At 37.9% G+C, this 15,446-nt stretch overlaps 1 protein-coding gene across 3 annotated transcripts in view; it reads left to right on the forward strand.

Annotated features, from left to right (window-relative positions):
* Positions 1-15,446, forward strand: part of CDYL (chromodomain Y like) — a 107,372-nt gene that overhangs the window by 42,268 nt on the left and 49,658 nt on the right. The window contains exons 2-3 of one of the 3 annotated variants that reach the window (XM_072853228.1): positions 2,771-2,921; positions 6,832-7,498. The exons of 1 other annotated variant lie outside the window; for it this stretch is intronic. In XM_072853228.1, coding sequence (XP_072709329.1) covers positions 2,904-2,921; positions 6,832-7,498 — 685 coding nt within the window. In that variant the 5' untranslated portion in view covers positions 2,771-2,903. The remainder of the gene's footprint in view (positions 1-2,770; positions 2,922-6,831; positions 7,499-15,446) is intronic. One more of the 3 variants, XM_072853229.1, reaches the window with a different exon arrangement.

A 15,446-nucleotide genomic window follows, 5' to 3' on the forward strand; every position in this document is an offset into this window, starting at 1 on the left:
TTAATTCTCTAAAGCAAAGTGTCTGTGTCACAGGCTCTCCTTCCCCACCAGTTTCCCTGGTGTCCTCTATGGAAAAGGCTTCCTAAGATCTTTTTTTCTGATTGCAAACCGTATTTTTCAATAGATCATAAAGGAGCTGCAGGTACAGTGATACTCGCTTTGTTGAGTGTAAGTACAGGGCATAAAACTTCCTAAAGTGCCTTTTCAGGAGGTGGCTGTGCAGTCAGGCATGGCACGTGCCACAGCTGTGATTTCCTGGAACCGTTGGTGTTGATGAGAATGTGGTAATTAAATTATTTTATCTGTTGTCTTTATTAAGACTATGGAAGGATATAAGTCATAAAGTTGATGATAAATTACAAGCTTGACTGAGACAATTGTATTTTTATAGGCAACTTGATTAGAAATTTATACAGAGGGTGAATTAAAACTTTAATTATGACCTGCAGGCCAGTATGTTAATTGAATGTTGCGGATAGCCACAAAGTTAGCTCTTGCATGACTTGTGTCCAGGAATCCTGAAAGAATGGACAGTCTTTGATTGAAATAAAGCTTGGGAAAAAGAGAAATCTTAATATTTGTTTTAGCATGATTACTTAGTTTTTGGAAGGAGGGTTGAGATATACAGTTCTCTTTATTGCACTGCTAGCATGAAGGACCACTGGAAGTGTATTAGCCTGTTATGTGACTCCTGTTCATAGACATGAATGTGTTCCAACTTCACTATACACACTGCTTCCTCAAAAGGAGGCTGGGAGTGGCTGTGGGTTGTAAAGTGATGATCCTGTATGAACTCATCCTGCTGGTCCTGATCGCCAGAAGACAGCCGAGTGGATGAACTCTGTATTGGCAGGCCTTGGGCCAGGTCAGGTATCATCCCTCATCCCAGAGCTGTCACAAAAGTAACACAAAAGCTGTGTCATCTGCTGTAGCTAATTTGACAGAAAGGCAATAATCTGCCCACATCTGAGCCGTACTTATTTTGTACAGCTCTGGCTTCCAGAACAATATACGTGTAATACAGTCATCACCATAGCCAGAGTGTCCTGTACCGTATAGACACTCTGGCCAGTCATGCCATAAGGATGCAGCGGCTCAGTTTACAACAGTTCATCGACTGTTAATCCAATCACTCTGTCTTGCTAATCAAATCAGTCAGCTCCAGGAGCATGTGGCGGCAGGCCTACGTTCACTGCAGGCTAATGAGAATGGAGCAACATGGAGCTGCAGTAAAGATGGACTCTAGGATTTCTATGGTATCCTAGTGTAATTTTTTAATTATGTTATTTGAACTTAAACTGTACAGTACTATGGTTTTGGTATTCTGAACATATATGTGTTAAGCTGTTTTTAAAATTTACCCGCTAGTGCTAACTGCAGTGAGCAATGCTCTGAACTGGCATTAAGTCATACTATTGGAAATGATGTATTTTCTAATAAAATGTGCACATTGAAGATTCTAGTGCACATTTGTCAGACATTCAGGTGTATTTTGATATCCTCATCAAATTTGTTTTTGAATAACTGTCTTCCCAAAACTACTTTCTCCTTTTACTTTAAGCAAAACTTGCCACTTAACTGTTTTCATGTCGTATGCTGCTATACACTAGTTGCATTTTTTAATGTAGAATTAATTTATTTTATTTACAATAAGAAGTATTTGAATACTGTTTATCATTGACTTCTGCAAGATTTTAATAAATAGATGATATAGTAATTCATAAACTTTGCTGATTGCTTATGGATGATCATTTTGGTACCATTTGTACACAGAACAGTGTCCAATTTAACCAAGGGTGACTGTTCACATGTAGCACATACATGTGTGCAAGACTTACATTTATTCTAGCTTCAGTCTCTGAATTGGGGAATGTCTACAGTAGCAATTTGGCTCAATTGGAGAAAATCAGTAGAGTGAAGCAGTTGGTGCTGTGACCCCAACCTCTACATGTTCTGCTGTGCAGCACTTTTATTTTGGACTAGATGTAGTGGAGCCTCTCAGGATCAAATATCCATGCCACAACGTGTGTTGAAACTGTTCAGAGCTGTTATTTGCTTGGACCTGTGTTGCCCCCTTAGGGGTTGAAGCATGACCGATAACACCATTGCATTGGTACATTTCCATTTCCAGTTTGTATTTCTCCATGAAGAATCCACATCATGTATACAAAAACTGGTCTGTGAACAAAACCATTGCACAGTAAGCGGGAATAGTGCGGAGGGAAGAAGAACTTGCTTCTGAATTGCACTATTGCTCTGATCCAAATACTAATGTAAACATAGCCTTCAGCTAAAACAAGGCCTTCTCCTATATTTTACAGACAACAGATAGAGTATGAAGTCAAATAGATTCTATTCTGTTACCTTTAAATTAATTTAGCCTGACATGAATGTGAGGACAGAGAGGAACATGATGGGAATGGAAAATGGGTTTATGATAAACAAGGTAGTGTTCATTGAATATTTACATGCCTACTTACATGTTTATTTTGCTCATTCCGTTTTTTGTTGCCGCCCCTGACAGCTGTACTTTTAGTTTAATCTCTTCAAATCTTCTGTTAAATTAAAGTATGATCTTTATATATATATAGCGCGCATATATATATATATATACACATACACACACAGAGTATGCCTTATATAGAGTTTATGAATGTGCCCAAATTACAATGCTTTGGACTGAGAACATCCTTCTGAATTTCATGCTTACTTTTATTGACCTGAACTAAAGATCTTTCATTGCAGATTAAGATTGCGTGTCCTTTTTCAGACCGCAGCAGAACGAAGAGGTTACTGTACCCGTACTGCCCATAGGTGTTTGTCCTCTGCTGGAAATTGCAGTTCTCTTAGATGTGTCAGAAAATACTGCATATGTGGCTGCTCTCCAAACCAGTTATTTCAGGATGCCTACGTTAGCTCAGGTATTCTTAATATCTAAACCAGGTCACTTTGACAGAACTACATTAGGGAATAATTACACACAAAGTTGTGCTGACAGATGGGGAGGAGCTGTTGTCTCTGAGCAGAGGACAGGGAGGAGCAGTTGCAGTGTTGCTGTTTTCACCTGGCGCAGCTGTAGCCAAACAGTACTTCGGCCTGCAACCTTATCTTGTTCTTGTCCGTTTTTTGAAAAAGTGTAAATGTGGTATATTTTGCTAATAAAAGCAATTAAAATCAAAGTATCTGTTTCCTCAGGGACAGAAGGCAAACATGAACCAATTCTCACCACACTCATGGAAGGAAGGGAGATTTACCATTTTACAGATGGGAAATCTCAGATACAATTATGGTGTGGGGGATTATAATTTGGGCACTCCACTGTTGGATTATACCTCTGAGCAGTCCGTTGTTTTTCTGCTGTCTGAGATTTGACTGTCATTGATCAGTACCTGATTTGGGGAAGGTGATAACTTAGCATGCTAAAATAAACTGGCAAATGTTATCTTTTGCCACCCAGATAGTTTGCCTGATAACTTTCCCTCACGCTTGTTTTATCTTTCCTTTTTATATAATTTTCCATTTTGTTTTGATTCTTCTATAACACTTGAAAACTAACCATTAGCAGCAAATCCTGGCAGTACAGAATCTTTTAATTACTAAAAATAAATACTACCCCCTGGCAGAAGGCATTGGACACTGTAGAAACGATAGTTGGCACGAACTAGTTGACGCCAGGATTTCTGGCATGATTATGGCAAAGGATGTGGTCTTGCTCTTCCCCTGGTGCTTAGGGGCAGTCTGCCAGTTTTTAACTCTGAACTAACTCGGCATAAGATCAGAAAAGCACCCAATCAGCTCCAGGGCGACAGTAGCAGGGGGAGAAGCAATACTGCCTGTGTGGATGTCACCTAGCTGTTCCAACAGGTTAGCTATATCATCAAACCATGCCATAACTGATGTGTCAGGAAGTAGGAATGTAGACTTTTTTCCCCACCCAGTCATATTCTGGTTTTCATTTTAATATTTGGATGTAAGTCATTAGTATCTTCTAACATAAGACTTTGAGGTGTCTCACATTGTATTTCATGTCATGTCACCACCATATACCAAAGTAGAAATTGATGACTTGGACAAGCTTTCTTTTTCAGTAGGAAAAGAAGTACAAGTTTGTAGTCTCTGTTTTTGCCATGAAAGAGTTTAAATAAGCCACTAGTTCAGGATGGATATTCCTATTCCTGTTCTATACTCAAACCCTGCGTGCATTGTGGAAGCATTCCAGTTTCCTCTTCCCAAATCTGGATGAGAAACACTTATGTAGCTGTTATCATCAGCAAAAGTATTGAGGTAGAATATTCCTGAGCAGTTTTTCAAGTGGTCCTAGGGGAGTTAGACTAATCAAGCTGAGGCAATGCAAAAAGTCCCTCACTAAAGCTCTGAAGCCACATGATAAATTGTGTATCACAGGTTAATTGCTATAATTTTTGTGTTGTAAATAAAAAAGAAATAAGAAGATAGGAAAAAAAAATCTCCTTTTAATCAAAAAGAGCAATGTCAAAGTAGGTTTTGTTGCAGGCTTGGACAATAGAGCTAAATGTAATGGGTTTCTTTATGCATTTCTGTTTGCTCTATAAATCATCGGGTTAGGAATGGATTTTTGCATCTCCTGTTCTAGAGTTCATCTGTTATCTCTGCAAGGTGTCTGTTTTTTTGGATGAGAGGGATGGCTTCCTACTTGAGAAGGGCATGTCCTTAATGGGTGGCCTTTCAGTATTTAAAGACGTTAGTAGAAATTTGTGCTCAGTGATCGATGCTGTTTGTTATGAAGATTTCCTGCTAGAAAATAAAAGTACCTTCCTAGTAGTAGAGATCTTTCTCAGAGAATCATATTTTTAAAATCCATTTTAGAAGGTTGAGAGAGGGAGAGAGGATAAGCAAGACTATTGCAGTAACTGCTTTTTGGACAATATATCAAGTTTGATTCATGAGTTTGGTTTTATTTTTTAATTTAACATTTCTGGCTTAATACTTGAAGGCCTTTTTACTCAGTCTCTACTAAAAAAATTTTGAAGGCATATTTCTCCATAATGACTTTCTTATTCGGGGTAGCTTTTTTGTTAAGATGTTCTTAAATATAGTCTCATAGAAAAATAATAGTTTCATTTTTCTAGCTGTATGTTTTTTTTAAGTCCAGTAACTTTACTAAAAAGGTAAATAACCAGAATAAAAATAGTTTTAATGTATTTTAACATTTTAAATAATGTTTGGACAATTTATATAGCATTACTCTCTGTAAAATGTATTGAATTGTACAACTGAGTAACAAGGTAAAGGTGGAGCTAGTCTGACAGTTTGTGTTTAGTTTTTATTTGTGTGTTGTTGTTTTGGGGGAGGGGTTGTTTTTTTTTTTTAAGATCTATGCAAACAAGGCTATGCAACATCCTAATGACAGGACAGCATAGTACAACACCTGCAGGGTATCACATGAAGTTCTAGGATGTGTAGTTTTATTGCTGCTGAGATTATAATAATAGTAATCATTTAACCTCATTGTTGAAAACCAGGCAGTACATTACGATAACATGCCACGTATTAAACTGACATGCACTCTTAAAAGAATCTGTTGTCAACAGTCATATGATTTGGTAATGACATACATACCTGTATTTTCCTCCCGTCCTTCCAAAGTGTTCTGTAGATGTTCCATTCGGTTAAATGCCACTCCAGTAAATGTTACTGGTCTTCAGAGATTCTCCTAGGTATGTGTTATCTTAGCTTACATGTGTGGTGTTTGTTCATGAGGGACTAAGCACTAGGGCTAGTAGTTAATAAGCAGTAGTCCCATCCCATTCCCCCTCCCCCCCCCTCTTTTTTTTTTTTTTTTAAATAACCGAAAGAAAGATAAAGATGGGGAAGAAAGCTGTATTGGTCCCATAACTGAAATGAAGTGGGCTGGAGGATTTACCAGAAGGAGCAGCCTGAGTAGGAAAAATGAAATAAAAAGGGGAAATCCCGAGACTAGCCTTGCACTTACATCTTTTTCTGTAAAAGAATTCCCTTTCTGCGGGACTAGCATGACTGGCATGAGTTTTGGTACGAGGCATGAGCCTCTGTCCCTGCAGCTGCTGCTGTCTGCCCTGTCTGCTTTACCCCAGTGCCTGAATTCCTCTAGCCTGTGGGTCCCACGTGCAGTTGTAGCATGTGCATGCTTAATACTTGTGACATAAATATAGTCTCTATTTGCAGATAAGCGAGGCATGGTAATTTGTTCAAGTATGTGTATCAAAGACTCAGGCCAAAACAAGTTCTCTGTTTTCACAGGAAGAACAGCCTCTATAAAAAATATTCTGTATTTGCCCCAGTTTCTGAGCTGTACCATGTTGTCCCTGGTAACTAAAGGGTAGCTCACTGTAAGTAAGAGATTCTCACATATGCCTTATGCTAAGCAAGCAAATTATTTAAACAATACCAAATTGATAAGTTTCATAAGGTAAACACACTGTGTTTATACAGCATATTTAAACATGATCTCTATATTCAAAGAGGGAAACCCTATCCATGTTGAAGTTGGTGTCAAAACTTTGCTGGGGCCAGTGCTGATTGTCAACTGTAATATGTCATATTCAGATTCTTGTACATGTAAAATACTTACTGAAGAGCAATTTTGGTATTTTAGAACGTCTTTTATGAGATGGAAGTAACAATCTGAAATTTAAAGAGAGGAATTTCCAGTCAGCTGTGAAAGACTGTAAGCTATAGAGCTACAATACGGAATTACAGAACTACAAGAGTAGTTTTAAATCTTATCTACACTTAACAAATTATCTGCATGCAAGCTGCTCACTTGAGTTGTATATCAGCCCATGTCTAATGTTTAATTTTCCTTTTTAACAGGTAGAGAGAATTGTTGACAAGAGGAAAAACAAGAAGGGAAAAACAGAGTATTTGGTGCGATGGAAAGGATACGACAGTGAAGATGATACTTGGGAGCCAGAACAGCACCTTGTTAATTGTGAGGAATATATACATGAATTTAACAGACGCCACAATGAAAAGCAGAAAGAAAGCACATTAACCAGGACAAACAGGACCTCTCCAAATAATGCCAGAAAACAAATTTCTAGATCTACCAATAGTTCTTTTTCAAAGACATCCACTAAATCTTTAGTTATGGGTAAAGACCATGAGTCAAAAAATAATCAACTCTTTTCTGCAACCCAGAAGTTCCGGAAAAACAATTCACCATCTCTTTCTGGAAGGAAAAATATGGACCTTGCAAAATCAGGTATTAAAATCCTAGTGCCCAAAAGTCCAATTAAGAGCCGGACAACAGTTGATGGCTTCCAGAATGAAAGCCCAGATAAAATGGACCATATAGAGCAGGATCAAGAAGACTCTGTAGCACCAGAAGTAGCAGCAGAAAAACCGGTGGGAGCTTTATTAGGACCTGGTGCAGAGCGTGCTAGGATGGGGAGCCGACCAAGGATACATCCATTAGTGCCACAATTGCCAGTGCCAGTAACAGCCACAATTGCATCAGCATTAACAATAAATGGAAAAGGTACGTGTACGAGTCGGTCATTTTTGTGTACATTTTTCATTTGACTGATCTTTTTTGCCGTTCAGATGCAAACAAATTACCCGCTCTGTTTCAGCCATGTTAAATCAGGTCTGGAGAACTTCACAACTTTATTTTACATAACTATATGACTACAAAGCCATTTTTAATTTTGCCAGCTTTTGCTTTCCTCGCAGAGATTCATTGGTATTTGTGCTTTCAGAATCACCATAAGATACATCTGTGTTTGCCTTGACATTGTGTGGTACACATATTCTGTGTACCACTTCCAGAGATTACATCATTGCTTTAAGTTTCTTTAAATAGGTCAAATTTGTTATGAATATTTGAAACATTAATTATGGGAATAGATGAATGATGTGAACAGGGATTCTTCATAACAGTATACATATCTGTTTTGTTATAAATATTGCCTGGAAAAAAACCTGTGAGAATGAAAAACAAAGTTGATAAGTTTTGTTTCAGTGAAAATTTGAGCCAGTTGTGGAGACACATATGCTTTCTGCCTGGATTGAATTCTGTCTTCATTATATTTTATCAATATTTTGTTGTTTATACCTCATTTGATATTGAGAGCTTATTTATGTTTGATGCCTGGTTTGCTAATATCTCAGTAGATGACAGTTTCTTCAACTTGTACATTGTACAAAATTTGTGACACCAATGAAACCCAAACTGCTTTCAGGGGAAGAAGCTGTTTGTTCCCCCCACCCAGCTGAGACCCTTGTTTAAGACTTCACGGTCCTCGTTCTTGTGCCCCAAACTTTTGTTCTTCCCTGACAGACCCAGGTTGTTGTGTAGTCACAGGGGTTCTCATAAGCATGCTTTTGAGGCTAAATTTTCAAGTGTAATACTGCGTCCTCAAATAAAATGCAGCGGGTAAAATCGGCAGGTATGCTATTGATGATGGCTTACTGGAAAAATTGCGTGAAAACCAAGGAATGGGCCTGCCAAAAAACACACTTAGAGACAAACTATACAGGCAAATAAAATGCGTTGAAGACTTTGGGAGAGTTAGTTGGATGCCCCACTGTTGCTTGCACTCAGATTTTCTGAAAAAACAGCTGTGGCGGGACAGGTTGCAAAGCAGTGGACAAGGAAGAAACACGTTCCTGGAGCTGCGGTGTCAGGTCATGGACCAACCCATTTTGCTGCAGATGAACTAGGTAACCATGGTAATGCCCACACAGATGCCAGGAATATCTCTTCCTTTGCATGGGCTAAACAAGGAATGTAAATCTCAGAGGATGTAAACAAAGCTGGAGGGGAAAACGGAAGATATGCCAGTATGTGAGTTTTTTGAGTAGGTGAAGTAGAGGAGTGTGTTTGTGTGTGTGATGGTTTTGTGATAATTACTATATGTTTTGGAGTACGGTCATGTTCCTAGTGAAGTGATTGATAAGCACTGCCTTTGGCATCATGGCATTCAGAAAAGAAAATTAGGACACAAAAGCCCTCCTTGGGTAGATCAGCAGCCACAAATGATTAAATCATTCCCACCAACCTTTCACTCTGGTAATAGGTACAGCAAGGGCCCAGTTACAGGGCATCAAGTGGAAGTGGAAAGACCTGCACAGGAATGGCAGTAAGACATAAAATATTAGCTGAGGTGCATTTATCTGTTTCACTGAGGTGTTACAATTCCCTCAACTGCCACCACATCCTTCAGCTCTTCTTAGGCATTTGTCTGGGCAACTAACATTGAAAGCTGTCCACTGACCCTAGGAATGATGGCAATATGAGACTTTTTCCTCATACTTACGTTTTCACAAGATCTTAAGGTGTAGATCAAAGAAAGGAGAGCCAAGGAGATAGTCACAATATGTGGTTGCCCAAAACTACACAATATGTTTCCACCTTCTCTCTGCTGCTGGAGGGATATTAGTTCAAGTACATTAACTGAGGCTTTCCTTCTCTGTCCTGTTACACCACTGCCAATCCCCAAGCTGAGCTGTGCAGTCTGCTGGGAAATGGATGCTAAATATCCAAATTTATTATGGCTTTGCAGGCAGTTGCGCTCATCTACAACATTTTTGGGGATAACTTCCAAATCATGCAGTAATTCTCTGATTATAAAACTTGGAAACAAAGCTGCAAAAGAAAAATACTTTGTGTTTATATCTGATATCAGTCTCTTTTCGTAGCTTCTTAGGATTTCTTGGACAGGTATCTTTCTCACGGAAGCCCAGGCTCCAACTCATCTGTTCTGCATGGCCACAGTGGACCTCTATTTAGAGAGAAGCCAAGAGAGGCAGCCCTGTCTCCTAGAGCTAGCCTGGCCTTGGAGCTTCCTAAGCTGACATATTCTCTGTCTCTTCATTAAAGTTGTGCTCTTATCCTTGCTGTTTTTATTTTTAACTTCACACTGCTATTCAGTAAAATGTAGTAAAACGATGCTTGCTTCCCTCCCTCCCCTGCATGGGGTTTTCACAGTTCTGGATCCCATTTTGCTCCTTACTTGGGACATTTCTTCTGTCTTAAATGGACACCTCATCACATTTTCAACACCACCTCGGGAATCATACATCATAAGAGCTATTCATTGTACAGAAATACCATTAAATTCATACCCTCATCACCGGCTCTTCATACGCACCAGATCTGACAATAATACAGATGATAGGTCTGGCATTTGGAGCACTCTTTCCAAACTTCCCACCTCCCCTGCATACACCTTCTGTTAATTGTAAGAGTTTCTACTTCCACATGGAGGATACTGTCAGGAAGACAAAAGCATGCTTTGAAAAATAACTTTTTATTTGAGCTGGTTTAGGAATTTTTTATCAAAACATTTTTGTTGGAAAAACCCAGTTAGTCAAAACAGAAATTACTAATTGGAAAGTATAATTTTGAAAGATTCTAGAAAAATACATATTATACTTCAAAAAAATTTTGGACAACTTTTTAAATTAAAGCTGATTTAGAATTTGATTTTTTTAAAGTAATATTGGAAAAATAATTTAAAATTTCAACATGAAAATAGTGTTCCTAATTTTTAGATTATTGCTATGACTGCTTTTGAATTGTGTGACTCATGTTAGTTTTTTAGTCCTAGTTCAGGATGGTGAAACTCTTCAGTGTTTAGTCTGTTCTTTGTTTGTTTTCCCCAGCCTTGATTTTTTTTTTTTCTAAATTTCATTTTTCTAATAAGAGTACACACCAGGAAAAAAAACTTGTATGCATAGGAAAATCCCATGACCGTAATTACTAGGAAATATTAGTATTATTGTAGCACTTAGTCGTGCTTTTCATGACACAAACTGCCATGATGCAGTTCTTGCTCCAAAGTTCCTACAGTTTCAGAAAAGGCAACCAGCAAATATTTATACAAATATGCAGGGGCACCAGGGGAATAAAATAACAGTAATGTTTGCTCTGGGAGTCGGTGGTTTCAGCACACTAAAATCTAGCTGCTGTCCAAAGTATATTTTTTAACAAAGAAAACCATTGTATTCAATGTTCATATTTTAAAGGCTTGGTCTTGAAAACACAGTCGATGGAGTAATATACTACATATGAGTCTAAGAAGGGTGATATATGGAAGAAGTGGGAATGGGTCACTGAATGAAAGTTGCTGTGGTTCTGGTTTTTCAAAATATGTGGTCATCATCAGCTTTTACTAAAAGTTAATAGAATTGATCCTTAAATGGATGAATGAAACGGAAAAAAACGATCAAATAACTGAAATGTTGTGGGAAAGATGTTAATGGCACCTACAAGCAATGCATATTACTCAAGACCAGGCAAGACAAAAAGTGGCCTCATGTCTAACAATAGGTTCTGATACCTTTGAAGTTTTTGAAAGCTTCCTTCATCAAAATTGAATTAAAAATAGCTTTGAAATTTTATTGCAAATGTTTTAGACACAGTACACATAACTTCCAGGGAAGTTCTATTTAATAGAGTACATAAGAAGCGAAACTGTAAGGGGAATCTAATCTGTCAGTCAGACAAGGCTAGAGAGTTGTCTTGAAATTTTAGAAAGTACTCAAAGACTGGATTGATTGTTCACCTTCTGCAAAGCTTAACCATAAACCAGGTGAATACCATTGCTTGGCAAATTCTAGTTGCCTTGCTGTACTTTTTTTTTTCTTTCTGGGTCACCCTATAGTTGCTACAGTTTTTATTCAGCTAACAATGTCCAACATGTGGATGTAATTGAGAATAAATGCCACAAGAAGGGAGATTTGGGGCAGAAAGGCATGCAAAGCTCAAAGTATAAAATGAGCAAGAAAAGCACATGTAGCTGCTGCGTATGTTGTTATAATTAGAATAAGGCAGGCTGGTGGCTGGTGTGCAGGAAGAGAAGAAATACAAGAAATGCAATTAATTACATCACTCGTTAGACAGACAAGCACCACCAGTGTGCACAGTGGCATTAGCATCTCCCTCCTTGCACATATTAGTTTAGATGAATAACTTGCAGGAGCAGTAGGCTGTCTGACAATACAAAGATGATTGCAGTATATCACCCTACGAGGAACAAGGGTGTCTGCTGATTTTTCAGTTGGATAATGGTGCTGGTTTTATCTCAAAACAATGGTATTAACACCAAAAAAAAAGCTGAGCATCAGGAAAAAAATGATTAAACTTAAGGTCTGTTTGTTACCTGTTCTCTCCCTTACCCAAAGCAGCTTATGGGATTAAAAATCACAGATTCAGAAAACCAAAAATCCACTCTAACACCCAAGCAAAATAGTGTTTGTTGTTTGGTTAAGTGTCTGACAGCTTTAGCCTCAACAGGAACCCAGCAAGCGTAGAAGTGCTTATGGAGGCAACAGGAACCGGGAAGAAACGTACGTTCTCAATAAAAAAACAAGCCAAGCTGAAAAGAGTTCAGCTGCTCCATGTTTGCTAGGGTGAGGGAAGCTCACCCAGTTCCCTCCCAAATTCTCCCAGTTACTTTCTTCCCTCTCCCTGTATGTGCCTGGGTGTTGGGCATTATGTGAGGAACAATCCACTGTCACCAGCACAACTCATTAGGCCACCCTCAAGAGCCCCTTGGGAAGAGCGTAGCAGTTGACAAAGGTGTATTGGATGTGAACCACATTAATTGTCCAGGTGGACCACAAGCTATGCATATAACCCTCTCAAAAAGCAAAAGTGAGAGGGGAGTTGCAGAAGCTCATTGCTGTGTGAATTAGAGCAGACAGTACAACTAAAGGAAAGTTGGGGTGATGTGTTACAGTTTATCAGGTTTCTTTTTAGCATCCTGGAAGGACAGAAGCAGCTTTGAGCCCTCCTTTTGTTTGTTTTTGTTTTGGTTAAGTAGTAAAATGTGATTCCAAAAAAAGCCCTAAGACAGGAACTTCCTTTTTCAGTGTGTTTGTACATTGCACTTGGATGGTGGCTTGATGTCTGCTGAGCGATCTGGAAAGCAACCAAGTATTTTATTAGTGCAAACAAAAGCCTATGAAATGGGTTAAAGTCCTTTGTAAAGCCTGCCTAACTTCTGAAATTACTAGTTAAACTTCTTTGTCAAATGCAGCACTGTGTAATTTTGTGTCTTTTCTATTGTGTATGCATTTAACAAATCACTGAGAGTAAAGGGTAAAACAGTTTTCATTTAATCAACCTTAAAGACACCTTTGGCTTTGTGTTTTTTTTTTTTCCTTCGGAAGTTGCATTTCATTTAGATTCTATGCTTTAAGAGTTCACGTTATTACTTCCCTTATGTACTGTATTGGCAACATTTTAACCTACCATCAAATTTTCCATCTATATTACTGTTAAGTCATTTTCAAGTTCTTCAGCTTCTTTACCCGTAACTAAAATAATATTCTGAATTGTTGCCAATTTCTTGTTTATACTTTCTGGCTTAATATAAATGCAAAAATGTTAAGTAATATGGTAGACTGGATGGTCTGTATTATGTGGAAAATTGATTTGTTATTCCATACTGTTCTGGTTTTTGTCTCCTGTCACTTGTTCAGTTTCTGGTACAGATTATTGTTACCTTACGTGGTGCTCCAGGATTGAGAACTTCTTGTGAAAACCTCTCATCTTCAGGGCCATATTGGTATATGTCAATAGATTATTATAATAATAAGTCAGGATTTAAGTGCAGGGTTTGCTTGTGTTTTAAGGCTGTTTTCCTGAGAACGTAAGGCATAAGTGACTGGTTTCTTGCTTTTTCTGCCTTCTGCCATCCTCCACTACTTAGAACAGAGATGTCTCGGATGCTGCGTTGGTGTAGACTTTTGATATGGCTAAGCTGGTGTAAAAGGTAGCTACTTTGAAGAGTGGTCCCATTCCTTTCCGCTGCTTCCCCAGCCCCAAGTTATAATATGGCCTAACCAACTGCTCCTTTAAGGACAATGAGGGAGAGGATGTGTCCCTGGGGAGGGAGACAGAGACATGCTTTTTCCGTGTTTTAATTCTGTCCCTGAAAAACCTTTAATGGAACTCTAGATATACTGTATTAAAATAAAAAAAAAAAGGGAAAGAAAGTTCTCAAGAAATACTCAGTTTGGACTTAAAATCCTCAACCTAAGTTGATAGAAAAACTCCTGTTATTTTCACTGAAATTTGTATTACACCTGCAGGCCCACTGGTAAACATAAAGCTCTTAGCTGTGCAGCTCTTCTGAGGTTGCATCAGTTTACACAGACTGAGGATTTGGAGTCTAAATCTCTCTTGACTACTCAGCTGTTATGTTCTCCTATGGTACTTGTACCAATATGAGACAAAAGTAATTTCTAAGGACACGTTTGTCATACCTGCTGTGTCAAAACTTAAGAAAGATGAAACACAATGAAGCAAAGGCTCTGTTTACAAGGCTCACTTTCAACCTACTTTGTATACGTCTGTGCAGAGAAAATGTGGTGAAGAACAGACTGAATGATAGAACAAAAGTGTTGAGCTAGATTTTTTTTTTTTCTTCTACCGCTGTCAAAATTGTAAAACTTCAGAACAGCTTTTGATAATACAGCAGCAATGTGAAGCGCAATCAGAAATCCTCATACGGTGCCTTTTGCAGTTGTGCCTGGCAGAGTAACCAGCAACTTTTTTTGTCTCTTGCTGTTTCAGTTTTTTAAAAAGTTACATCTCCCATCTTTGTTAAGGCTGTAAAGTGGATGGAATGCAAGTTTGCTAAGGAAACTGTCATTATGAATTTGTGTTCTCTTGCAAAGAAGATTAATCTTAATAGGTTGATACAAAAATCCATACAAACTGGACCAAAACAATCATAATATGGTTCAGGGAAGATTTGCCTAGATCACATTATCTACTTAAAATACAAAAGGGAGATGATACTATAGTTAAATCTTCAGTCAAGAAAACATCCTCATAGGGAGACTGTTACAGGTGGGATAAAATATCATATAAAGAATTAGCAAATAAACTATTACAGGTTTTTTCCATCAATGCTTGTGAAAGAGAGAAAATTGTTACATTCAAGGAGATGCAAAACTGAGATTTTTAAAAAAAATTTTTAAAAGCTAGCTGCTTGGATAACAGCTGGGAACAGCTTTGCATTTTACAGGTGATCACAGAAGTATCTTTTTTTATAATGAGATCTAATGAAATAGTCAGATGCTATATTGCCCTGGGATAGGTGTACTTCTTACCCAGCCACAGAAGTTGCAGTACTCAAACTGGCATAATCATGATCCAAAACTGCGGCTGTGAGTTATTGAAAAAAATACAGCAAAGTACTATTCTTTTACTTAAAAGAAAATAAATACAGAAGTTGTACATTTGTGATACTGTATGCAATTTTTCAAATCAAACATATTTAAATTATCTGCCGTACATACCATTTATATTGTAAACGTATTTAAGAGCACACACTAAAATGCATTAGGGCACAAATTATCAGTTACTTCTGCTTTAGTAATTGTTTTCTTAATTTTGCAATCTTAGAATGCATAAAAAAGCTTTTGGTTTTTATTTAGTATTTTTAATTTAAAATGCTTTAAAGTTTACT

This window comes from Ciconia boyciana, chromosome 2 (assembly GCF_034638445.1).
Source record: "Ciconia boyciana chromosome 2, ASM3463844v1, whole genome shotgun sequence".
NCBI classification, from domain to species: Eukaryota; Metazoa; Chordata; class Aves; order Ciconiiformes; family Ciconiidae; genus Ciconia; species Ciconia boyciana.